Source organism: Trifolium pratense, linkage group LG2 (assembly GCF_020283565.1).
Source record: "Trifolium pratense cultivar HEN17-A07 linkage group LG2, ARS_RC_1.1, whole genome shotgun sequence".
NCBI classification, from domain to species: Eukaryota; Viridiplantae; Streptophyta; class Magnoliopsida; order Fabales; family Fabaceae; genus Trifolium; species Trifolium pratense.
Genome location: NC_060060.1, coordinates 37,216,851 through 37,243,138, shown reverse-complemented (window position 1 = coordinate 37,243,138; position 26,288 = coordinate 37,216,851). Strand labels below are relative to the sequence as shown.

The window sequence follows — 26,288 nt, the reverse complement described above, 5'->3', positions numbered from 1 at the left end:
TGGGACAATAAAAATGGTCTTTTTTCCCTTATAATTTGGGACGGAGAGAGTATTACGTTAATTAGACACGTGCATCAAATAATAATTTGGGATTAGTACTTAAATATTAGTGATTTATAATTTGGGATTAGTACTTAAATATTAGTGATTTATCATTTTTTTAGTACTACTATTTTTCATCAAATAATAATGAGAGTGATGATGACAAATTTGTTCCCTTTTTATCAGTCCCTGTAATTTCGGATACGCGTTGTCGACATGATATTAGAAGGGCAATATCGTCTTTCCAGGTAAACTGTCTCCGACAGCCTGCGCGCGAATGTCCCCCTTCCCACCTTTTTTTTTTATTTTTCTCATAAAAATTCTGTGTGTGAGTGAAAGTTACCAAAACCAGAAACCCAAACCTCACAAAATAATAGTACTAATCCCAAAACTTTATCATTAACATGAAAAAACAAAAACAAAAATTGAAAACAAACAATAATTCAATTCATTTTATTTAATCATTAAAAATCCCTAACAACACAAACAAAAACAATTTCAACAATAATAATAATGAATGTTAAATTGTTAATTAAAAAATTACTTTCCTTGCATCAAGATTCAAGATCAACCATCATAATGCTCTCAATTTCATTATTGAATCAACCAAACAAAACCCTTTCTTTCTCTCTCTAGTCTCTCACTCTTCACTCACTTCACTACCATTTTCCATTTCCATGGCATTCAGCTTTAACTGTAACCGTTAGATCTCTGATCACTCCAATGTGAGTCAACACATTACTTCTATTTTCCCTTTTCTTACAAGATTCTTTGCTTCCCCCTTTTAGTATTGCTTTGTAGTTTTTTAGCAGCTTCAAAAAAATTTGATTTTTATTTTTTTTGCTTTCAGTTACTAGATGTGAGTGTGAACCAGCTTGCTACTTGGATCAGATTGAGTGGACATTGGTAAAGTTTGTAACTTTGAGCTACTTTTTCAAATGGGTTACTTCAATTTTTTTGATATTGAAGGTTTGAAGTGGACTAACTTTGTAACTTATGCTTTGTTATTTACTATTTTTAGATTGGACTTTGGAACAGATCTTGGATGCTACTGGAGTTGGTAATCAATTGGTGAAGATGAGATTGTTAGAGTTTGAGTGTGTGTTGTTGATTATTCTATCTGCTTTTTTGGTTTTTGGGAAAGCTGAGATTTACATAGTAACTGTTGAAGGTGAACCTATTATAAGTTATTCTGGGGGTATTGATGAGTTTGAAGCTACTGCTGTGGAATCTGATGAAAAGATTGATACTACTAGGTACTTAGTTGCTGATGCTCTCAACTTCTTAGTGATGTTTCTTTCATCCAAGGCATGATTTAGTAAATTTAAACACTATAAGCACATGTTAATAGATTTTTTAAGAAACTAATTTAATTCATGGTTGAGTAGATTTAGACACTAAAAGAACATTCAAGGTAATTAATGGTTGTTTAACTTATTTGAGAAGTAGATAACTTGTGAGGTGATTTTTCTTATTGGGGAAATAATGCTAATCACCACATAACTTTTGTTTGAACATTTATTTTTATGTACTTAAAATTGATGTGTTATTTTCTTTTCTAGTATGTTATGAACCAAGAAATCGATATTGGCAAATGTGGTAACTTTCCTTTCATTCTATTTTTGAACTTCTTTCCAGTGAACATGTTACTTCTTACAGTCGTCATCTTGAAAAAAGACATGATATGATTCTTGGGACACTGTTTGAACAAGGGACGTACAAGAAACTCTATAGCTATCGACATCTTATAAATGGTTTTGCTGTTCATATATCCCCGGAACAGGTGAAGTCTTCTGTAGTTAGTTATCCTTTTTCTATTGTACGATTAGCATGAATATATTTTGAATTCATTTCTTCAATCTAATTTCCTTATGTTGTCCCCTTATATTAGTAGGCAGAAACTCTAAGACATGCTCCTGGAGTGAAAGCTGTTGAGAGGGACTGGAAAGTGAAGAGACTTACCACACATACTCCACAATTTTTAGGGCTTCCAACTGGGGTATGGCCAACTGGAGGTGGCTTTGATAGAGCCGGAGAAGATATTGTTATTGGATTTGTAGACTCAGGGATATATCCTCATCACCCGAGTTTTGCAACTCATAATTCTGAACCATATGAGCCAGTTCCAAAGTATAGAGGTAAATGTGAAGTTGATCCAGATACTAAAAGAAATTTCTGCAATGGGAAGATTGTTGGAGCACAACACTTTGCACAAGCTGCAATAGCTTCTGGAGCATTCAACCCTTCCGTTGATTTTGCATCTCCTCTAGATGGGGATGGACATGGAAGGTTAGAGCAAGTCATTAGAATTGATAAAAAAAAACAAGTCATTAGAACTTAAATTAAAGCAGCCTTTTATTGTCCTGATTGAATAAACAAGTGCTTATATCATAAACGCTTATCATATAAGTGCTCATGTATAAGTTATTTCTACAAAAAAAGATATGTTTTTCTTTATAAGTTAAACGTTGTTTTCATACGCTATCCTGAAGAGCTTATGAGAATGAACTGAAAGCAACCTATGGACATGTCATAAGCTGTTTCTATACGTTCTCTCAAATAATCTCACATATGCCAGTAGATAAGTTTAAATAAGCTAATCCAAACAAGCCTTAATGAGCATTTAAAATGGATAGTATGCTTAAAGTCAAAACCATATCTACCAATTTGGTAACATTTTAACAATTCTTATACTTTCTTGCATCTTCCTCTGGCAGTCATACAGCCTCTATTGCTGCGGGAAATAATGGAATTCCTGTGAGGATGCATGGCCATGAATTTGGGAAAGCAAGTGGGATGGCTCCTCGTGCGAGGTGAGAAATGATACCCTTAATTGATTAAAAACTTGGAACTACAGTCCTTTCTGTTGCATTAGACATTTGGTGTATTTATGTTCAGGATTGCTGTGTACAAGGCACTCTATAGACTCTTCGGAGGGTTTGTTGCAGATGTAGTTGCTGCAATTGATCAGGTATACAAATATATGATATATTTATACATTGACTTAAAAAGTACATAAAATAGACCTCAACATAAAAGTTTAACAATTTGTCTAAATAATTTACTATATAATCTCATTGTTTTCATTACGGTATTTTATCTCAAAATATCTAATTTTTGAAATTTGAGAGTCAACAGGCTGTATATGATGGAGTGGATATACTCAGTCTTTCGGTTGGACCCAACAGTCCTCCGGCAGCCGGCAAAACTACATTTTTGAACCCTTTTGATGCTACGCTTCTTGGAGCTGTGAAAGCTGGTGTATTTGTTGCACAGGCTGCTGGGAATGGTGGTCCTTTCCCTAAGACAATGGTTTCATATAGTCCGTGGATAGCATCTGTAGCCGCTGCAATTGATGATCGTAGATACAAAAACCATTTGATGCTTGGAAATGGAAAAATCTTAGCTGGACTCGGGTTATCACGTAAGTTTTCCAACTCCCAACCATGTTTCTTCAGATACTTTATATACTATCACTATCTCTATATTTCTAAAATAAGCATAACGGATTTTTGTACAGCCTCTACACATTTAAACCGAACATACACATTGGTTGCTGCAAATCACGTGCTGCTAGATTCTTCGGTTATGAAGTACAGCCCCACAGATTGCCAGAGACCAGAAGTTTTTAACAAGAAATTGATAGAGGGAAATATTCTTCTGTGTGGATATTCTTTTAACTTTGTTGTTGGCTCTTCCTCAATCAAGAAAGTATCAGAAACAGCAAAGGCCCTTGGTGCGGCTGGATTTGTTCTCTGTGTTGAAAATGTTTCCCCTGGAGCAAAATTTGATCCTGTCCCAGTTGGCCTTCCTGGGATTCTTATCTCAGATGTCAGCAATTCAAAGGTACTCAAACTCATCTTAACCGGTGAATTTATGTAAAGCTAGATTGAATATCACAACAGCTTAATCTGTTTGTTTCTCCCCCCCGTAATTCCATAATCACCTACTTATCTTAGCTACCATTGTTTTTATCTCTCCCTGAATAGTCTACTTTTTCATTAATAGTTTTTGTTTATAATTAATTATGCTTGTGCACTATATCATATAATTTTGTACTGCAAATCTTCATTTTTTCAGAAACTTATAGACTATTATAATATCTCTACACCAAGAGACTGGACTGGACGGGTGAAGAGTTTCAAAGGATTAGGTAAAATCGGTGAAGGTTTGATACCTATTCTACATAAGTCTGCGCCGCAGGTGGCATTATTCTCTGCTAGAGGGCCAAATATAAAAGACTTCAACTTCCAAGAGGCGGATCTTCTCAAACCAGATATATTAGCTCCTGGTTCATTGATTTGGGCTGCTTGGAGTCCAAATGGAACTGATGAGGCAAATTATGTTGGTGTGTAATTGCCTAACTAAGTTGTAACTTCTGTGTAGTTGTGTGAAAATAATATTGAAACATAGCAGAGTTGATTTATATTTTAAGCGATTATTTGCTTGTGTAGGTGAGGGATTTGCGATGATATCTGGAACTAGCATGTCTGCACCACATATAGCTGGAATTGCTGCTCTTATAAAGCAGAAGCATCCACATTGGAGCCCTGCTGCCATTAAATCAGCATTGATGACAACATCAACAACTCTAGACAGAGCAGGGAATCCTCTTCTAGCACAGCAAACTTCTGAAACAGAAGCTATTAAGTTCGTAAAAGCTACCCCTTTTGACTATGGAAGTGGACATGTTGATCCAACAGCTGCCTTGGACCCTGGCCTCATCTTTGATGCAGGTTTCATTTCTTCTTCCCTATATAACTGATCTATCTGTCTTACCAAGATCTTGCGCAAGTGGTTGGTGCACAGTGTGTGCTGAAAACCCTGGGGTACCAAATTCGAACCACACTTAAATTTTCTTCTCTTCGAAGGTGTAAATTGCCAATTAACTTTGAAATACGAATTTTCTTCTAGTTCAGAAATCTGAATCTTGGTAAAATTCATGAACTTCTTTGAACCCGTTTTTGGCTGGTAGGTCATGCGAAAAGTTAATTCAAAACCTAATTACTAAACATGAAAATATGGTTGAAAACTAGGATACAACAAACTGATAACAACACGGATAGTAGTAACTAAAGTCATATGTTAAATTAAATATATCTTACCAAACAATTTTCTGCATCTGTTTACTATTTTCTCAAACATCGGTTACCTGATAAACAAGGGGAAAACCAAAGCATAATAACCGTTGTTAGAATATAGAAAATATTATATTATTTGTTGAGAAAATATCTCGATTTGGTTTGTTTATTCTTAGCCCTATAATAAAGGGATTTAGTTTAGATTTAAATTTATTCACTTGGTTATAAATACCAAGGTAGTATCATACTATTTGGTTAATGTAAATAATGTAAATATTGTAATTAGGGTTATTGACAAGTATCAATAATAATTTATTGTTCCTTATTATTTTCTCCTATTCTTTAACCTAAAATTCCTCAAATTTCAACATGGTATCAGAGCCATGGTATCCACCTTGAAACATAATTCCGCTGCAATTTCTCCCGAGAATAATTAATTCTTGGTTATTCTTCACTTTACCTTTTTTATCTTTTTTTCATATAAACCCTAGCCGTCATTGAAATTTCTTTTTATTTTGTTACCCGTTTGTGATTCTTTAATCCGCGGGTCTCAGTTACCTTTAATTCCGTTACCCGTTACCTTTAATCTTGTTACCCGTTTGTGATTCTTTAATCCGCGGGTTCTGATACCTTTAATCTTGTTACCCGTTTGTGATTCTTTAATCCGCGGGTCCCCGTTACCTTTAATCCCGTTACCCGTTTGTTTTCCCTTAATCCGCGGGCATACCCCGTTTGTGATACGTTAATCCGCGGGCATACCCCGTTTGTGATACTTTAATCTGCGGACATTTTTACTTAATTTGATATGGATTCATCTCTTCGGTCGCTGCATTACTACTTCTTTGATTGCTTCTCTTTATGGCTTGCTATCAATGGATTTAATTTATTTTTAGGGTTAATTTTGTAACAAGCTTAAAGCTTAGTAAGCTTTAGCTTGAGGGGGAGTGTTAGAATATAGAAAATATTATATTATTTGTTGAGAAAATATCTCGATTTGGTTTGTTTATTCTTAGCCCTATAATAAAGGGATTTAGTTTAGATTTAAATTTATTCACTTGGTTATAAATACCAAGGTAGTATCATACTATTTGGTTAATGTAAATAATGTAAATATTGTAATTAGGGTTATTGCCATCATCATCAATAATATTTTGTTGTTCCTTATTATTTTCTCATATTCTTTCACCTAAATACCTCATTTTCAACAACCGTTACAGAATCTACAACAATATGAATAAATTTATCACATCAATATGGTTATTCATTTTGCAGGATATGAGGATTATCTAGGATTCTTATGCACAACACCCGGTATTGATATTCACGAGATAAGGAACTACACTCACGTGCCATGTAACAATACTATGGGAAAACCGTCGAATTTAAACACTCCATCAATCACAATTTCCCATCTCGTGGGAACTCAAGCTGTCCACCGCACCGTAACCAATGTTGCCGAGGAAGAAACTTACGTGATCACTGCCAGAATGGAACCATCTGTTGCCATTGAAGTCAACCCTCCTGCAATGACTATCAACGCAGGCACATCACGTCAGTTTACTGTGACACTGACGTCTCGCTCTGTGACAGGAAGTTACAGTTTTGGTGAAGTTTTAATGAAAGGAAGCCGAGGGCATAAGGTGAGGATCCCCGTTGTGGCCAAAGGATTCCCACGATAAACTCGTGTTTGGTTTATCGACAAAGGCTTGTAATATTCTTTGTATGTTGTGGGGGAATAAGTTATGGTATGGCGCTAGATTCGTTCAGCCAAAATTATAATATATGATATTATTGAATCATAAATAGGTGTAAAGGTAAGATGGTGTAAGGGGGAGGGTGAAGCCTAGTTTCTTCCATTCCACGTATAAAGTTTTGGTTATATTATTGTCTAGTGATTTGTTAAATGCTTCTTTATGAGAAGTTTTTACATGTATCTGCCCCCATGTTACTTGCTTACTGCAGATATAATACATGAAATAATTAGTATCTATTACATTTTAGGTGAGACCTACACTACCCCTTGATGATCATTTGAGATCATTTACCCAATTTTCTATTAAAAGACCTTGTTTACTCAATTTTGTTTTTCACCTGTCCTCCTTGCTCTTTAAGATTGGTCAAAATTGTAACTCTATTAGAATGATGAATATCACAAATTAAAGGGTTATACTCTGAACCGACTCCCCGATTAAGATTAAGCGGTCCAGTGGATCGGATAGTGAAAACTAAAAAAAAGTTATACTCTTGACATTTGTTTTGGTTTGTTAGTACTTGTTTGGTTTGTTAGTAGCTACTAGCTGGTGCTTGTAGTTGTAGCAGCACGTGGCTCTTTCTTTTTGCCAATTTCACACACGTTACTCATCATTTGTTCTTTAGCCTGTTGTTTGTGAGTTCAAGAATTAGGAATTTTTCAGCCATGGTGTGAATTTTTTAATAAATTCTATAAGTATGAAATTTATTAAAATTACTGATTTGAATTACTCCACATGCAGTAGTAATATTTTTTATGAAATTACTGATAAATTTTACTGAAATTTTATAATAGCGACCAAATTATACTATTCAACAAAAAATGACTCAATGCTCAAACACCTTCGTTGAAACATGAGACGTGTGAGTTTAGATGAAAAAAACAAATGATTGTAATCTAGATCAGATCGAATATTAATTAACTATGTTTAGTATTGTACGACATTATTATTATTATATGAATATATTTAATTAGTTGTACGTGGTACATGATGATACTGTGTCTCTTTCTCTGTCTGTCTGTGGTTTTGTGTTGTGACTTGTGACCTAAAAAGTGTCAGAAAGAGTTCATTTCCTTATTCTCTTTCTCTTGCTTCCCTGTAAATTAGAGTACAAGAGCCGCGATCTCACCCAATTCTTCTTCTTCTTCTTCAACTCTCAACATATCATATGCCTATGGTATGTCCTCTTTCTGTTTCTATTCTCTTTTCATTTCTGTTCTTTGTGTTTTGTGAATGAACTCATGGATTGGATACTATACTACAATACATTCTTTGGTTGTGGACATGCTACTAACTAAGCTATGCATGCATTATAATACTTGCTGCACATGTGTTTCTTGCTTTTATTTAGTATATTTGACTGGATATTACATGTGGGTGGATCAAGGACCCTTTTATGATGATATACTGCAATTACTGCTAATGCTATTATTACCTGCCTCATTCCAATTACTCCAACTCTAAATTCACTTTCAAATGCTTATTGTACCATGTTTAATTCAAACAAGTTTACATACTTTAAACCAAGACATGGGCTAAAGTGGTTAATGAGCTCCCCTTGGATTAATTGTTCGGGAGAATCCGAGTTTGATTCCTGGTGGGAACAATTCTTGGTTAGACTTTACTTACCTCGCGGCCGAACTCTGGATTGTCGGGACCCCTTTCTCTCGGGAACCAGAGGGCTTTTAACAAAAAAAAGGTTTGCATACTGTTCAATTTGAAGAATGGACAAACACAAAACACTTGTTAATACCATTGCAAGGGTACAAAATCCGGTTCTAAAGTAAGAAGATAAACATGCAAGGACACAACGATTAATGACAGAGTTCGGTCAATTTGTCTACGCTCATATACCCTCACACCCCAACCCTGGTAGTCGTAGTAATCCAACAAACAAATGAGTCAAGCCTAGAAGACAGGCGATCTAGCTCTGCTATGCTTTCAGTTCCACTCGTTATGAACGTGTGTCTGCCCACTTATCACTAAATATGTGTCATACTCAACCAGATTGAAATTACCTTACATCCCAAAAGGACTTTTCTAGAACACACTCACATTTTACTGTTTAATAGATATCTTTTAAGTTTATAAGACTTTTCTTGAAGTGAATAATAACCATATGTTTTGTTTTATTATAAGAATCTGTGGAAACTAATATAAGCTGGGTGTTACATTGTGCCGGGGGTTAACTATTACTAAAGGCAACAGAAGGGAAGAGGCATTCTAAAATCGTCCTCACAAAGCCATTCTCATTGGAAATTGAATCAGACTCCGAGCCAACTTACAGTTACAGAGCTCCTAATCTGATCCGTCGCTTGTTAAGTTTGCTAAAGAATGTACGGCCAGGATCAGATCTCACAAACTTACAGGCAAGTTCTGCTTCCATCTTTCACTTCTACTCTTTAACATGCACGTGCTGTTTAAATTGACGGTGAATCTGACAAATCATGACGTGCACCGTGGTTTTGTTGAAACTCCAAAGTATGACTTATACCAAAATCAAACTGCTATACTGTATTTTCCAAACTATACATACATGCATATAGTCTAACATATTGTATAATAGTAGTATTGTGCAAATATAAACTGTCAATATAAACTGTCTGTCTAATAGGCATAGACATTGGAAAGTAATCAGTGACCACATAGTATTACATAGACCATTGATTTTAAGTATTTTAAATTGTATTTATGTGCAGTTGCCACCATTGTTTTATTTCCCAAAATCACAACTTCAGTGCTATGGTGAATCAGTATACAGCACAACTTCAAATTCAAACTTGCTAAGCAAATGCAACAATGAGCAGAGTCCATTGGAAAGGTTAACATCTGTGGTAGCATGGAGCATATCTACCACACGCCCTACTTCTTTTGGAGTTGCTCCTTACAATCCCATTCTTGGAGAGACACATCATGTTTCCAAGGGCAACCTTAACGTCCTACTCGAGCAGGTTTCCATCAATCCTCCAGTATCTGCACTACATGCAACAGATGACAAGGAAAACATTGAAATGATATGGTGCCAGCAACCTGTTCCAAAGTTCCGCGGTATCTCAAATATCACAACACTCCCTCATTATATATATCATTACATTGTCAACTTCATATACACAGACACTATTAAGATTTTTACATTATTAACCGATCATAATCGTCGGTCATTAAACATTTTTGACTTCAATCATAACTATTTATGTATCACACATATGATTGGTTGTGATTTGTTGACAGTGTAAAACTTTGTACTTACAGTGACAATGTACCAAAATTAAAATCTTAATTTAGAGTCTGTCCAATGCATACTTAAGTCTAAGACGACTAATTATAAGATAAGATTTTAATCTGTTTCATGTAAATTTGAAGTTGCAAATGCTGTTCCTTGACTTTAGGTACAAGTATTGAAGCTGAAGTGCATGGAAAAAGGGTGCTAAAGCTTAGAAATCATGGAGAGACATATGAAATGAATTGCCCTCGCCTCTCAATTAGAATTCTTCCGGTTCCAGGAGTTAGTTGGGTTGGCAATGTTAATATACTGTGCAAAGAGACAGGCCTTGTGGCTGAGTTGTCCTACAAATCATCCTATTCTTTTCTTGGACTTGGTGGGAATAGTAAGTTGGTCAAAGGAAGGATCCTTGATTCTTCATCATTCAATGTACTATATGAAATTGATGGTCAATGGGATAGGTACGTGTAAATGTAATCCCTTCAAACATCTCCTTTCACCGCAATCTTATAATCTTACTATTATGCCTTACTTTAATTTTTCTTTGTAATGAGAAATGATTAATGAAGTCTTACATACAACTAGTTAGTGACGTGCTTAAATTCAAGGGTCTTAAGTTTACTTTTCAAGAATTATTATGCTACATGTTTTAGTGTCACATTTCTTATCACATTTTATATATGTATTAGGACTGTTAAAGTGAAGGACACAAGCAGTGGGAAAGTCAGAGTGATATATGATGCTAAAGAAGTAATTTCGGGGCTCAAAGCTCCTATTGTCAAGGATGCAGAGGTAACTAACATCTATTTTCTGCCTACAAAAGTCTTTCTGATAGGAATGATGAATGTGCTCAGTAAATTGTACATATATATATATATATAAAAGTGAAGAAGAACATTTATGTCTTTGTTTTACAATTGTGTTATTTGAATGTCAAACACTGTATGTGACACTATGTGTTTATCTATATCTCTATATTATTTTTTATTTTCTACAACTTGTACACATTTCAAAATACACACAAAATTTAAAAAAAACAGTATTTGACATTGATAATTTTGGAAGTCACTTGGATAAGGTTGGTACAATTTCCTTTTCATGGGAAAAATATATTTTAGACAGGTAGTTAACCAATAAGTTTTGCTGTTGTAAATTCAGTTAAGTGGCATGTTAATTATACTGGTTGTGAGCTGAGATTGTCTTGTTTATCAGGGTGTGTGGCAAACTGAATCAGCCCTTATTTGGGGTGAGTTGACTGAAGCTATTATTAGCAATGACTGGGAGAAAGCAAAAGAAGCAAAGCAAGGTATGGAGGAAAGACAAAGGAAGATGTTGATAGAAAGAGAGACCAAAGGGGAACATTGGACTCCTAAGAATTTTTTGGTGACTTATAGTAATGAAAGTGGGTTGGAGTGTGATTATTCACCAATTAATAAATGGGTCCCTCCTGCTCCTATCATAGACTTGTAATTTTTAACTTCTGTACAATGATACTGCTTGGTAAATGAAAATTTTAAATGGAAAAGAAGCTATAAAAATTTTAGGATCGTTCCCTAGTCATGCCGTTATGACTAGGGTGTACATCAGTACATGGATTGGAAAAATCCAGTCGATCCGGTCAAACATACTCAATTCAACCCAATAAAGTGGGTTGAGTCGAATAATTGGGTGAATTTGAATTTCAAAAATGAAAAATTCATAAAAAATTCGAGTTCCGGGTAAAACCAAACTCAAACCAAAAAATACACCGACCCACTGGTGCTTTGATTTTTTAAAATAAATTTTATCATTAAAATACTATTTTTTTTTCATTTGATTGTTAAATAATTTTTATAGTAAAAATAAGTTATACTATTTTTTAAGAAAATAAAAAGATTGAATAATTTTTATAAATAAATATGACGATTCATCACACTATTTTAAAAAATAAATAAAAAGATTGAATAATTTTTATAACAAAATTGATGATTCATCATTTAGTCATTTTAATATTAAAAAAATGCAAAAAAATCATTTGGGTAAACCATCATCCAACCCGTAAATTAGTGGATTTACACCGACAATAGGTGATTATTTTTTATAGTAAAGAAAAAATACACTAGTTTAGTTATTTTTATGAAAAAAAATATGATGATTCGTCATTTAGATATTTAATATAAAAAAATAGAAAAATAATTTGGATAACTCATTACCAACCCAACTTGAAAATTAGTGGATTTATCCAATCCGGCCCAATGTTGTAAAAAGTGGTTATTTTAATGATGTTTTCTCTTTAGCCCCCACATATCTTTTATGTCCCCAAAAAATCCAATTTTGCCCTTGATAAAAATTTCGGTTAGAAACCGAAATTTTTTCTAGTTCAAATTCAGGAAAAATTCGGTTAACAGAAACCAAAGTCACTAAATGCGGTTTTTTGCAATTTCGGTTTGAATTGGTTCAATTTACGATTTTACTTTTAAATTGGTTCGGATACGATCATTCTAGAATTGAGAGGTAGCATAGTAACTGTTAGATACAGAGTAAGTCAATGATTAAAACGTGTACATTTTAGACATCGCCATCAAATGTGGTAAATTAGAAGTATACTCCGTAATACAATGTCCTACTGAGTTAAAGAGATGACCAAACTCATGTTTTAATCATCAACACGTATACTTGTACCGTTAAAATTGTTGCCAAACGTAACTTGTACACTTTGATTGAAAGAAAAAAGCTTGTGCCGACTGACTACAATACAAATACAAATGATTTTAATGCGACAAGTCACAATAAACACCAACTCTCAAGTCTCAACTGTCAAAGTTATTGCAATTGGAATTAAAACATTATTATCAAGTATAAGTTAATAAACTTTTTGTTCTGGGCCGAGCATCGAGTTCGAGCATCAGAAGGTGTCGAACATACACTATCCGAGCAAGACTCCAACGGTCTGATACTCTTACGTATCGTAACGGCCGTAAACCGGAATGATGAGCATTTACTGCACATTAAGGCCTCCAAACCGTTTTCCGGCAGCCACTTGATGGCCATTAATGCCATCAAGGGTCTTGGCCCAGCGCTGGGGGCTATATATATGTGACTCCACTTCATTTGCAAGGTACGCATTATTTTAGCCAAGAAAACCTTACACACAAACTGACTTGAGCGTCGGAGTGCCTGCAGGTACACAACCCCCCTCCGCTTCAACAGGGGTCTCAAACGCTCTCAACCACCGCAAACGCCGGCGAAGTCGCATCATTCTGGTCAACACGATCACTTTTCTTTAAGATAAATTATTATTTGGGAAGATCCGATCATATTCTTAATCAAATTTTACTTACTTTGTGACCAAATTCCGAATTATTAGGACCTCTTCCTTTGAGAATCAAAGGAACAATTAAAAAAAAATAGTTATTTCAATATTGGTGAGAATGATTTGAACTCATCATATAAAAAAATGTTGCTTAACTGTGCTATGAGATAGTAATGATTATGAAAAGAAAAATAAATATTTTAAGTAGGATAAAATTCTTTTTTAAAATTTTAGTGCGTTGAATACACTTCATTATCATTTTTGTGTCTTTAATTATTGTGCAGGAAGTATTGTTTAACATTTTGTGTCTTTAAAAATGTTGGGGATTAACCCAAAACAAAGAGCACTGAAGGATGAAAGATGAATGAAGAATGAATTTAGAATAAGCAGAAATTGAATAAAGGAAAAGTAAAAATCTTATTCTTCCACAAAGGGCCTTAATTGTTTATATACAATAGGTGGTTACTTCAAATGCAAGTAACTGCATAACTACCTAGGACAAACAAAACGTAACTGAATTACAACTGTACAAAACTAACTAACTAACTCTAAAAGCTAAGTAAAACAGAAACGCGTATCAGAACCAAAACAGAGCTTCAGAGCTTCAGAACTTATATCAGCTTCAGAGGTTGTGAGGTTCAGAGGCTATGTTGCTTCAGAGGCTGAAGCGCTGGTTCAGAGGTTATAATTTTGCTTCAGAGGCTGAAGCACTTCAGAGGCTCTACAGCTTCAGAGGATGAACATGTTCTGAGTTTGAATTACAAAACCAATACTCCTCCTTAATTCAAACTCTTCCTGAACCAATACTCCTCCTTAAATCAAACTGTCAAAGCTGACAATTTAACCTTGTCTTATTTTCAACATCTGATAGGGCATTTGAATTACATTTCAACAACACCCCCTTTATTCAAATGCTCCAAACTTGTGAGCTTCAGCATTTTCTTCAGGTCTTTAAATCTCTCAATATTCAGTAGCTTGGTCAATATATCAACCATCAACTCAAGCTCTTCTTGTTCCTTAGGTACTTTATCATCTGTACCTTCAACCTTGAAACTTTGTGGTTGTTCAACATATACTTCATTCTCAAGTTTGCCATTCTCTACTGCAGACTTGAAATCTAGTTGAACACTTTGACAATTCACTTGGTTTTCTATTGCCACCACAGGTCTTACTATTTCCAGTCTTGCAGCTGGTGCTAAGTTTTCCAATTGAACTTCTGGTATACTGTGAACATATACTCCACATCTTGCTTCAGCATTTGTCACTACACCTGATTGACAGAACATTTCATTGGAATCAATGCCAGACTTTTGTGAGAGTCCCCTGGCCACAGATCTTGCCTTTACACTTGAGCCATTAGGTAAGTGATTCCCTTTATGCACCCATTTTGCTGCTATTGGCTTCTCCTTAGCATGTAGTAAGGCATGTTCTGACCTTGTGCTACTGCAGACTTCCCAATCCCATTGCTCTTCTTCACTGATTGACACATCTCTGCTGACTGTGGTCTTCTTAGTAATTGGATTGTACAGTCTATATGCACCAGTTCTATGATATCCAACAAATATCACAGGTTCACTTTTTTCATCTAGTTTCTTTCTCTTTGAATCTGGCACATGCTTGTAACTCAGGGAACCAAACACCTTCAAGTGTTTCACAGATGGAGTTAAACCACTCCATACAGCCTCTGGCACTTTGTCTAAGCATTTGGTAGCACTTCTGTTCAACACATAACAGGCAGTTGTCACTGCTTCTCCCCAAAATGACTTAGGTAGCTTCTTCTCTTTCAACATGCACCTTGTCATTTCCATAATGGTTGTGTTTCTGCTTTCACATACTCCATTATGATGAGGTGTAAATTCATGTGAGATACTTTCCTCTTTGCAAAACTTTCTGAAGTTATGAGATGTATACTCACCACCTCCATCACTTCTCAATACCTTTATCTTCCTTCCTGTTTGTTTTTCAACTACTGCTTTAAACCTTTGAAAAACTACCAGCACCTCATCTTTGGTTTTTATGGGATACACCCACATCATTCCACTGAATTCATCAACAAAAGACACATAGTATCTATTTCCTCCTAATGATTCAGTAAAAGGACCACATACATCACTGTGTACTATATCAAGCTTTCCCCTAGCTCTCACTGCTATATGATCAGCAAAGGATTTTCTAGCTTGCTTGTCAACCAAGCAATTTCTGCACATATCCTTAGACACTCTAATTTCTGGTAATCCATGGACCATCTCTTTATTTTTCAAATTACTGAGGCCTTTGAAATTTAAATGTCCATACCTTAGATGCCATAACCAAGCTGCGTCATGGATAGCTTCACTAGCAGGACAATGTGAATTTGAACTCTCAAGTTTCACTTGGAATGTTCTGCTTTGTGATAATGTTGCACACAGTACCAACTTACTTTCCTCATTGTACACATTCATTTGATTGTTTCCTAAGGTCATTGTGAAACCTTTCTCAACCAATTGTCCAATGTTGAGGACATTTGTATGCACACTTGGTACATACATTACACCAGTAATTAATGCTTGATTACCATCCTTTCCCTTGATTGACATATCACCAATTCCTTCTGATTTTACTGTTCTACTATCAGCAAATCGAATTGTTGACTTCTTTGAAGAATCATAGTTAATCAGCCACTTCTTGTTACTAGTCACGTGATTTGAACAACCTGTGTCCAAATACCATCCTTCTTCCTCACCAACTAATGGATCTTGATCTGATCCATTATCATTCTCAGTAATGTGTGCCTTTGATTCTTCTTCATCAGTGACTGTCACCATGAAGTTTACATCTTCTTCTGATGTTGAATCATCCTGTGCCACATTTGCTTCTTCATTATACTGTCTTCGAACCTTTTGACCTCTGCATTCACTTGCAAAGTGACCAAACTCCTAACAGTTAAAGCATTGAATATGCTTCTTGCTAGCCTTCTTTGAATTGACAGAACCTCCTCTTTCTTCCTTTGAGGATTCAGGCTTGTCTTCATCACTTTCTTTCCCTTTCTTGAACTCTTTCTTTTTCTGCCATTTCTTTTTGTCATCTTGGTACTTTTTGAACTTTACAAACAAAGCTTGCTCATCTTCTTTGCCATGGTTTCTTCCACCATGCTTCATCTCATGAGCCTCAAGTGTGCTCTGCAAGTCTTCAATCTTGATTTCACTTAAGTCTTTTGTTTCTTCAATTGTCACCACAATGTGCTCAAATTTTGAAGTTAAAGTTCTAAGTACCTTTTCCACTGTTTCCTGTTCAGCAAGATTACTTCCACAATTCTTCATCTGATTGGTGAGAGTCACCACTCTTGTGAAGTAATCTGCAATTGTCTCATCATTCTTCATCTCCAGCAGCTCATATTGTCTCTTCAAGGCTTGCAATTTCACTTTCTTGACCTTTGCATCACCACCATAGCTCTTCTGCAAAGTGTCCCAAGCCTCTTTGGACGTTGTGAAATCTGCAATCTTCTCAAATACCTTGGCATCAACACATTGATGAATGAGAAATAGAGCTTTGCTATCTTTCTTCAGTGCTTCTCTGAACGTTGTTCTCTGTTCTGCTGTTGCATTTGCTGGTAATGGATCAAGAACTGTCTTCACTTGTTCATCCACTTCTTGAACAATGAATATCACATTCATCTGTTTGACCCATGTATCCCAGTTCTTTCCATCAAGAATTGGCAAATTCGCATGGAAATTACTCTTCCCAGCCATGATTGAATCACTGCAACCTTTGATTCTCTTTCTTGGTGAAAGATCCGAATCAAGATCCCTTGGATCGTGAAAGCTCTAGATACCACTTTGTTGGGGATTAACCCAAAACAAAGAGCACTGAAGGATGAAAGATGAATGAAGAATGAATTTAGAATAAGCAGAAATTGAATAAAGGAAAAGTAAAAATCTTATTCTTCCACAAAGGGCCTTAATTGTTTATATACAATAGGTGGTTACTTCAAATGCAAGTAACTGCATAACTACCTAGGACAAACAAAACGTAACTGAATTACAACTGTACAAAACTAACTAACTAACTCTAAAAGCTAAGTAAAACAGAAACGCGTATCAGAACCAAAACAGAGCTTCAGAGCTTCAGAACTTATATCAGCTTCAGAGGTTGTGAGGTTCAGAGGCTATGTTGCTTCAGAGGCTGAAGCGCTGGTTCAGAGATTATAATTTTGCTTCAGAGGCTGAAGCACTTCAGAGGCTCTACAGCTTCAGAGGATGAACATGTTCTGAGTTTGAATTACAAAACCAATAAAAAATTAGTTAAACTTAAATGTAATTAATCTGCTATAGTGATTTGATCACTTCTATTTTTTTTAATGAAAATGAGAAATTTGATCTCTTCTATTTAAGAATTTGTTGGGATAAAAAAAATATTGTATTAAATTAAATAACATAAGTGATCATTAGGGTATCTCAAAGTTCTTTTATGTTGCTATTAAAAAAAAACATAGAGGATAGATTCACACATCTTAAATATTATAAAGTACGGGTTTGAATTTAGATGTCTACATATCAACGTATTACAATTATCAATTTAGTTGTCCTTACAAGACAATATTTTCGAGTTTTATTGGATATGGTAATATAATATTATTCAACACCTCAAAGATAAACTAATTTTGTCTAAATGGTACCGGTATCAGAAAAAAATTCTCAACAAATAAACAATTATGACTAGGGGTGTTCATTGGTTTGGGAAAAGTCGAACCCAATCCATATATTATTGGTTCGGTTTTTTTGTTAAGTATTAGTAGTTCAATTTAGTCTTTATTTTATTTTATGTGTTTTGCCAAGTATTGACTATAAATTTTACTATTAAAAATGAATAAGTAGAGTATTCTCTGGCTTAAAAACTAGTAAACCCAAATCAAATTGGTCCGGTACAGTATTATTGTTTCGATTTAGGCACCAAACACTCTATAAAGTTATAAAATGTGGCAAGTTTTGTGAGCAAAGGAGGGGAGTGAGGATAAGGTTTTTCCATCTTGTTCAGCTTACCTACCTACTACCTACCTTGTTCATAAATGGTATGTATGTGCATTTTCTCATCTTTCTGGTTCTCCAATTTTCTTTCAATATATGAATGATATCACACATTAATTTGGGCATGTGAATGGATTAAATATTGCATACATTTTATTTTCAATTGTTATTTTGTGGACTCCCTTTGTTCTGTTGTTGTGTTAACTAGCTAGGCCTATAGGCTCAACAAAAAGAAATTATTGGGTCTTTTTCGTGTAGGCAAACATTGTGCTCACAAAGCCATTCGCAACAATAGACAACCAATCAGATTCCGATGAGAATTATAAAATTCCAAATATATTACAGCAAGTACTAAGTCTCTTCAAGAATATCCGGTTAGGTTCTGATCTGTCACGCTTCAAGGCAAGTTAATGCATACAAATTTTATCACTATAGAAAAATAAAATAAAGTTTTTGTATATATTTTTAATGAACAATTTAAAATAGATTTTGTTTGTTGAAATTTATATTGAACAGCTACCACCTAGCTTCAACATGCCAAAATCACAGCTTCAATGGTATGGTGAATGTGTATATTCCACATCCACAGGAGTAGACTTGATAAACAGCCTCAACAATGGGAAAACATCATTGGATAGATTGATATCAGTAGTAGCATGGAGCATTTCTACCACACGACCACAAAGGTTTGGAGTTGCTCCATACAATCCCATTCTTGGTGAAACTCACCATGTTTCCAAAGGAAATCTTAATGTCTTACTTGAACAGGTAGGTACCTTATCAAATTTGTGTGTCAAAGTGGCCAACCGTTTTTCTTTTTTACTAGGGCATTTTTGGATTTAACTTATTTTTGAACTTATGAAAATAGTTTATGCAAATAAATAAAGTTTTATATTAATTCATAAATTTTTACAACAAAAATTGTATTTTCGTATATTATAAAAAAAAAAAATTATATCTTCGTAAGTTGTTTTATCATAAACTACCTTGAAAAGTTGATAATAATACATAAAAGCTTATTTATTAACCTAAAATATTTCATATAAACTCAAAAATAAATCAATTCAAACGGACAAAAGTGACCGTGTCCAAACTTAATGTCTTATAATTAATTAAAAGTTGTGAGCCGACAAGGATTCCTCTATATTGAATGGGTTCAAGTGAGACTCAATGACTCATAGTCATAGGCAACAAATATAATATTTAAATATGATTTTATTTCTTACAATTATTACTTATTTTGTCATGTACTACGTTTTTTTTTTAGCTTTTGTCCTACAAAGTTAAAAATGGTTGTTACACTCTTAAAATGTAACGGGGGAGTAGATTTTAGATTTTGGGTGCGTTTGTTACGGATTAAAAAAATAATGATTTTGATGTAAAATAATTTAGAGATTAATTTTTAGAGATTTTTAAAAAAGTTGAATTTATTTTGTGTTTATTTATTATAATAAAAATCACTTTTTTTTTAAAATAAAATAATCTTTAGTTTGTTTGGATACAACTTATAAAAGTGATTTTTATAATTACAAATAACTTCTTCTTTTAATATTTATTTTCTCTCTCCTCTAAAAAAAATCTATTATCTACTAATAAGCTACTCTTAGTAGCTTATCATTTTTAGCTGTTTTCTGATTATTTTTAGCTTCTGATTATTTTTAAAATCTGTAACAAACAGATGCAAAACAATTAAAAATAATTATTTTTATAAAAAAAAAAGCAATTTTTTTTAAAATAAGCTATAACAAACTACCTCTTTAGCTTTTGTCCTATTTGGGAGGGAACCCACTCAACATGAGTGTTACAATACAAGCTATAACTCTCATATTATGGCATTCTGGTGTTGGGACAAATATGCATAACATAAGCACTATTTTTTTATAGACAATTATATATTTGCAGGTTTCACACCATCCTCTAGTATCTGCCTTCCATGCTACTGATCAGAAGGCAAACATAGAAATTATAGTGTGCCATTTTCCAGTTCCAAAATTTGTTGGTAAAACAAAAACTTTACCACATTCATATGCTATGTTCTTTTACTTAATTATTATTAAAATTGAGTATGTAGTAAACTTGTGTGTGTATATAATACTAGTAAAACAAAATATATATGCAGGAAGTGGAGTAGAAGCTTATATGCATGGAAAACGAGAAGTACGTCTCCATAATCATGGAGAGACATATGAAATGAATTGTCCTAATTTCTTATTCAGATTTCTCCCAGTGCCTGGGGTTGAATGGGTTGGCAATGTCACTATCCGGTGCATAGAAACAGACCTTGTGGCAGAATTGAGCTACATAAAACCATCTTTCTTTGGACTTGGGGGAAGTCGAAGACGTATAAAAGGGAAGATCTTTGATTCGCACACAATGAATGTTCTTTATAAAATTGATGGTCATTGGGATAGGTATCCATCTCAATCGCACTCTAAAGTTTTATCTTGACACAAATATGGACACATCAATATAGGACACTAACATGTAGACACTAGTAATAATTTAAAAAAATTTGAAATGATCGAATGAATGTAACCACATGTGTTGGTATCCTATCAGTGTCAGACACCATAGAAAAACAGTGACAATCGATATTTACGTATATTATTTGGATGATGTGTTCTTAATTCTTAATCATATAAATAAAATGCTGCAGCACTGTAACATTGAAGGATGCAACTAACAATGCAGAAGTAAGAGTGATATATGATGCAAAACAAGTTATTTCAGGACTCCATACTCCTTTTGTTGAGGATCCACAGGTAATAATAATAATGAAAAGCAGTTACAATTTTTATTTTTATACCAAAGCATGTTTTTAGGTGACCATATTCTTTTTTAGTTTTTTTATGTGAGAAATGTGAATGTGCATGCATGAATGTTATATGAGTTTTTGATATGAGATTCTTTTGAACTTTATCAGAGTGTGTGGCCAACAGAATCAGCTCTTGTTTGGGGTGAGTTAAGCCAAGCCATCATAAACAATGAATGGGAAAAAGCAAGAGAAGCAAAGAATAATGTGGAGGAAACACAGAGGAGTCTGGTGAGAGAAAGAGAGTCAAAAGGGGAAATTTGGGTTCCTAAACACTTTATAGTGACTCATAACAATGAAGATGGTTGGAAATGTTCACCTATTCAAAAGTGGGTCCCAGATGCGCCTATTGTCACCCTATAATTTCTTACTTAGCAATAAACATAAACACATTTCCTATTATAAACATAATTACCGATCTCAACTGTTTGATATCAAATTAATAATCGAGATCTATTTATTTATTTTAGAATCAATAAATAATCTTCAAAGTCAATGTCATCTAAATTATGATAACCTAAGAGATGCTTCTATTGAAAGAAAGTTGTTTTAGGAATTGAGGGCTTGAGGCACACATGGCAAAACACTCCCTATCCACCTCCCTATGCTTAGAAAAAAAATGTAAAACAACCTGTAAAGGTTATATACCTTTGAAGTGAAATAATTGCATTAGCCATATATCATATCCATATTTCTACTTATTGTATATAATTATCATTTATTAGACAATAACAATATGATTTAGATACTGTCAAAAAACAATTTGGAAGTAGGTAATCAATCTCTCTGGTAATATTCTGAAGTAGATATCTTAAATTAAGCACATTCATTTTTAAAGTCAATCAAGTCAACTGGACCTCCAACTCTTTAACCCTTAGCTCAAATTAGTTGAGCTACCCATCCCACCCAGTAATAAACATGCAATGATGTACACAAATTTGAAAAGTCATGCTTGTGAAATCTTCATTTTTGTCTGCCAAATTAAAAACTAAAATTGTAGAAATAAATAGTCAAACGATGATTATAAAAAAAATGAATTTCCTAAAAAATTGTCCAATTCAATTCCCAATTTTTTAGCATATCAAATACATCATTTGATTAAAAAGAAAAAAGCTTATACCAACTTATTGTTATACGTCAACCGTCAAAACTAAAAAATACACTAAATGATTTAATGCGACAAGTGGCAATAACACCACAAACTCTCAACTGCCAAAGTTATTGCCATTGGTGAGAATGATTTAAGCTCGTCGAATCAAGATCCTCTATTTTTTATCCTCTTCGTTTTTGTTATTATTAAAATTTTGTGAATATAAATACAATAATATGATATTTATTGATTCAATTATTTAATATATATATCTTTAAAACTATAGTAATAAAGAGAAAATGGACATAAAAAATAGAGAGATCCCAACTCTAAGCTCATCATATAATTTTTTTTTTTACTTGTACTATTTTGATTTTAAAGTTGTTTTGGTATGGACAAATTGGAGGATAAAAGACTAGATAAAAATTAAAATTATTGTCTCTCACTAAATCATATAACACATTTTTGTTTCAAGTACGAATTGTCTAAAATGTCAAAATTACTTTTTTGCTATGTAACGTAGTAGTAGTAGATAAACTCACACATCTTAAATATTGAGAGTTAAGTATTCAAATTCATATGCCTGTATATTAATGTCTCGTATTTATCAATTTAGTTGTACTTAGACGATATCTCATGATTTTGTTGGATATGATAATGTTCAACATCTAATAATTTAATGACATATTGTTTTTTGTAATTAATTATTTTAAAATAAATATAAATTTTAAACTAGTTTTATATTTTAAAAATATTAGAAATGGGAGAATTTTATTAAGCAAAATGGTACTATCGACTATTTTATAACTATTTTTTAGAGGATTTAAATCCGACACCTTAGAATGATTGGTTTGGTCCGTTAGGACAACATATCACTCAAAACCAAACTAAACATAGATACATCAAACTATGGCATTATAAAGTTCTAAATTCAGGCATCTTTTGTGAGAAAGGAACTGAGTGAGGATAAGGTTTTTCCATAGATACATCAAACTCTCATAAAACCCGCATTCACTGATTCATGTTCAGTTCAGCTACCTTACCTTGTTCATAAATGGTACGTGCATTTTCTCATTTTTAAATATTTATTGATCAACAAAAATAATATCAAGTTGGAAGCTAATTTTAAATAGGCTGATGGTAAGGTGGAATAAGAGTATATAAGAACATCTACCATGCTAATGATCCCTTATTTTCTTAAGCTCTATCCTCTAATTTTGTTGTTGTTCATAATTCAGTCTCTAATTTTATTTTATTTAGATAGGAGTTGAATGAGATGGCAACAAGAATCTATTATATTATTTAGATCAGAGATGCTATGTTTATATTGATGAGAGTTTCTTTTGCCACAAGAATGACCCCAATTGCTATATGAATTATTAAAAGAGTTATTCTTTTCGAGTCAATTTCTCACGTTTCCCAAAAAATACCAAAATATCTCTTTCGAGCCCATCTCAAATTTTATATCGGCTAAATGAGATGGGGCCGAAATAGCTTGGTTGTTTTTAGACTTATTTTTTCACGGTCCAATTCGTAAAAATTTATGAGCCACTGAACTCACTTTTGACGGCTCTACCTATCGGTGTAATACAAATTATGACTGATGAGCATATATATCCTTTGTGTGAAAAATGTATTTTGTAAGTATTGTGAAAAAAAACTAAACTAAGCATAGCACTAATCTTGTTTGGGTACATATTTGGGGTGTAGGAGACAAACATTGTGATCACAAAGCCATTCGCAACAATAGAAAATCAATCAGATTCTGATGAGAATTATAAATATCCAAATATTTTGAAGCGAGTACTAAGTCTCTTTAAGGATGTCCGGTTAGGATCAGATCTTTCAAGCTTTAAGGTAAGTTTACATTTTGCTCTAAAATATATTTCGCTGTATTTTATATTAATTCGAACTCACAATTTCTCATTTATCTATATATAATGTGTGGATTCGGAACTATAATTTTTCACTTATTTGCGGATTTGGTGTGTGCAAATGTTGTCACTATGCTAGAAAATAAAATAAAATTCAATTTGTATATATTTGTAATGAATAATTGAACATGGTTTTTGTTTATTGAATGTGCATGTATATTGAACAGCTACCACCTAGCTTCAACATGCCAAAATCACAGCTTCAATGGTATGGTGAATGTGTATATTCCACATCCACAGGAGTAGACTTAGTAAATAACCTCAACAATGGGAAAACAGCATTGGATAGATTGATATCAGTGGTAGCATGGAGCATTTCTACCACACGACCACAAAGGTTTGGAGTTGCTCCATACAATCCCATTCTTGGTGAAACTCACCATGTTTCCAAAGGAAACCTTAATGTCTTACTTGAACAGGTAGGTACCTTTTCAATTTGTGTGAGTGTGACAGTAAAATTCTAATTGGGAGGGAAGCCACTGAACAGGAGTGTTGCAAGCCAGAGCTCTCATATCATGGCATTTTGGTGTTAGGACAAATCTGCATAAATTCTATTTTTCTAAAGATAATTACATTTTTGCAGGTTTCACACCATCCTCAGGTATCTGCCTTTCATGCCACCGATCAGAAGGCAAACATAGAAATTATAGTGTGCCACTTTCCAGTTCCAAAGTTTGTTGGTAAAACAAAAACTAGCTTCACCACATTCACATTCTATGTTCTGTTAATTATTAAAATATAGTATGCAGTAAACATATGTGTGTATATGCAGGAAGTGGAATAGAAGTTGACATGCATGGAAACCGAGAACTACGTCTACATAATCATGGAGAGACATATGAAATGAATTGTCCTAATTTCTTATTCAGATTTCTCCCATACCCTGGGGTTGAATGGGTTGGCAATGTCACTATCCGGTGTCTAGAAACAGGCCTTGTGGCAGAATTGAGCTACATAAAACAATCCTTATTTGGACTTGGGGGAAGTCGAAGACGGATAAAAGGGAAGATCTTTGATTCACTCACGATGAATATTCTTTATAAAATTGATGGTCATTGGGATAGGTATATATCCATCTCAATCCCACTCTAAAGTTTTATCTGCTTATCTATGATCTTAAAGTATATATATGAAACACTTACACATATATGGACATGACACCAAACATGTAGACACCAATAATAATTTAAGAAAATGGAAGTGATTGAATGTAACTACGTGTGTCGGTGTCCTATCATGTGGAACATCTGATATGTCTTCGATCTAAAGTGTCGGTGCTAAATAGGAAAACAGAACTGACCATCAATGTTTACCTATATTATATGAGTAATTAGATGATATATTCTTGATTCCTAATCATATAAAATAATGTTGCAGCACTGTAACATTGAAGGATGCAACTAATAGTGCAGAAATAAGAGTGATATATGATGCAAAACAAGTTCTTTCAGGACTTCATACTCCTTTTGTTAAGGATCCACAGGTAATAATAAATGAAAAACAGTTAAGAGTTTTTATATGTTTCATACATATGTAGCTCAATACCAAAACATGTTTTTATGTGATAATGTGAATGTGCATGCATGGATACTTCCTAAGTTTTTGATATGAGATTCTTTTGTACTTCATTAGAGTGTGTGGCCAACAGAATCAGCTCTTGTTTGGGGTAAGTTAAGCCAAGCCATCATAAGCAATAACTGGGAAAAGGCAAGAGAGGTAAAGAATACTGTGGAGGAAACACAGAGGAGTCTTGTGAGAGAAAAAGAGTCAAAGGGGGAAACTTGGATTCCTAAACACTTTATAGTGACTCATAGCAATGATGATGGCTGGAAATGTTCACCAATTCAAAAGTGGGTCCCAGATGCCCCTTCGTCACTATATAGTTCGTTACTATAAACATAGTTACCGGTCTTGACTGTTTAATATCAAGTTAATAATCGAGATCATTTATTTGTAACTCTATGGTTCTCTTACATAAAGTTAATTTGATATGTATGTAATGCAACTTTGCTAAATTGCTTTAATAGCCAAATAAAATCATGCATATTAATGTTTTTTAA

The 26,288-nt window shown here is 33.8% G+C and overlaps 4 protein-coding genes across 6 annotated transcripts; all 4 read left to right on the top strand.

The window, feature by feature from the left end:
- The first annotated feature begins 360 nt into the window (after positions 1–360).
- On the top strand, positions 361–7,118 carry LOC123910073 (subtilisin-like protease SBT2.5). Of its 3 annotated transcripts, none has more exons than XM_045961110.1 (12): positions 361–767; positions 893–948; positions 1,064–1,298; positions 1,681–1,825; positions 1,937–2,331; positions 2,760–2,855; positions 2,941–3,013; positions 3,181–3,466; positions 3,563–3,888; positions 4,123–4,390; positions 4,497–4,778; positions 6,396–7,118. In XM_045961110.1, exons 3-12 carry the CDS (start codon positions 1,120–1,122, stop codon positions 6,800–6,802), a joined length of 2,457 nt encoding a protein of 818 aa, XP_045817066.1. In that variant the 5' UTR covers positions 361–767; positions 893–948; positions 1,064–1,119; the 3' UTR covers positions 6,803–7,118. The 3 variants fall into 3 exon arrangements, with proteins under 3 accessions (XP_045817066.1, XP_045817067.1, XP_045817065.1); XM_045961111.1 differs by having other exon boundaries at positions 449–767; positions 1,081–1,298; XM_045961109.1 differs by having other exon boundaries at positions 527–767; positions 893–1,298.
- A 756-nt stretch (positions 7,119–7,874) lies between these two features.
- On the top strand, positions 7,875–11,622 carry LOC123910074 (oxysterol-binding protein-related protein 4B-like). The gene is made up of 6 exons (XM_045961112.1): positions 7,875–8,051; positions 9,076–9,243; positions 9,574–9,922; positions 10,264–10,558; positions 10,787–10,889; positions 11,310–11,622. Exons 1-6 carry the CDS (start codon positions 8,043–8,045, stop codon positions 11,565–11,567), a joined length of 1,182 nt encoding a protein of 393 aa, XP_045817068.1. The 5' UTR covers positions 7,875–8,042; the 3' UTR covers positions 11,568–11,622.
- A 6,408-nt stretch (positions 11,623–18,030) lies between these two features.
- LOC123908415 (oxysterol-binding protein-related protein 4C-like) lies at positions 18,031–21,880 on the top strand. The gene is made up of 7 exons (XM_045959037.1): positions 18,031–18,436; positions 18,651–18,794; positions 18,909–19,160; positions 20,295–20,391; positions 20,512–20,803; positions 21,049–21,154; positions 21,316–21,880. Exons 1-7 carry the CDS (start codon positions 18,434–18,436, stop codon positions 21,565–21,567), a joined length of 1,146 nt encoding a protein of 381 aa, XP_045814993.1. The 5' UTR covers positions 18,031–18,433; the 3' UTR covers positions 21,568–21,880.
- Positions 21,881–23,118: 1,238 nt separating this feature from the next.
- LOC123908108 (oxysterol-binding protein-related protein 4C-like) lies at positions 23,119–26,288 on the top strand. Its single transcript, XM_045958640.1, has 7 exons — positions 23,119–23,351; positions 24,005–24,151; positions 24,396–24,647; positions 24,812–24,908; positions 25,001–25,292; positions 25,606–25,711; positions 25,861–26,288. The coding sequence occupies exons 1-7, from the start codon at positions 23,349–23,351 to the stop codon at positions 26,122–26,124; spliced, it is 1,161 nt and encodes a 386-aa protein (XP_045814596.1). The 5' UTR covers positions 23,119–23,348; the 3' UTR covers positions 26,125–26,288.

Bases quoted from the DNA above. Each gene is read 5' to 3' on its own strand.
- LOC123910073 (XM_045961109.1), top strand. From the start codon at position 1,039: ATGCTTTGTTATTTACTATTTTTAGATTGGACTTTGGAACAGATCTTG. The intron at 1,826-1,936 runs GTGAAGTCTTCT...TTATATTAGTAG, and splicing joins TTCATATATCCCCGGAACAG to GCAGAAACTCTAAGACATGC. The intron at 3,014-3,180 runs GTATACAAATAT...GAGAGTCAACAG, and splicing joins TAGTTGCTGCAATTGATCAG to GCTGTATATGATGGAGTGGA.
- LOC123910074 (XM_045961112.1), top strand. The intron at 9,923-10,263 runs GTATCTCAAATA...CCTTGACTTTAG, and splicing joins ACCTGTTCCAAAGTTCCGCG to GTACAAGTATTGAAGCTGAA. The intron at 10,559-10,786 runs GTACGTGTAAAT...TATATGTATTAG, and splicing joins ATTGATGGTCAATGGGATAG to GACTGTTAAAGTGAAGGACA.
- LOC123908415 (XM_045959037.1), top strand. The intron at 20,392-20,511 runs GTAAAACAAAAA...ATATATATGCAG, and splicing joins TCCAGTTCCAAAATTTGTTG to GAAGTGGAGTAGAAGCTTAT. The intron at 21,155-21,315 runs GTAATAATAATA...GAACTTTATCAG, and splicing joins CTTTTGTTGAGGATCCACAG to AGTGTGTGGCCAACAGAATC.
- LOC123908108 (XM_045958640.1), top strand. The intron at 24,152-24,395 runs GTAAGTTTACAT...TATATTGAACAG, and splicing joins CAGATCTTTCAAGCTTTAAG to CTACCACCTAGCTTCAACAT. The intron at 24,909-25,000 runs GTAAAACAAAAA...GTGTATATGCAG, and splicing joins TCCAGTTCCAAAGTTTGTTG to GAAGTGGAATAGAAGTTGAC.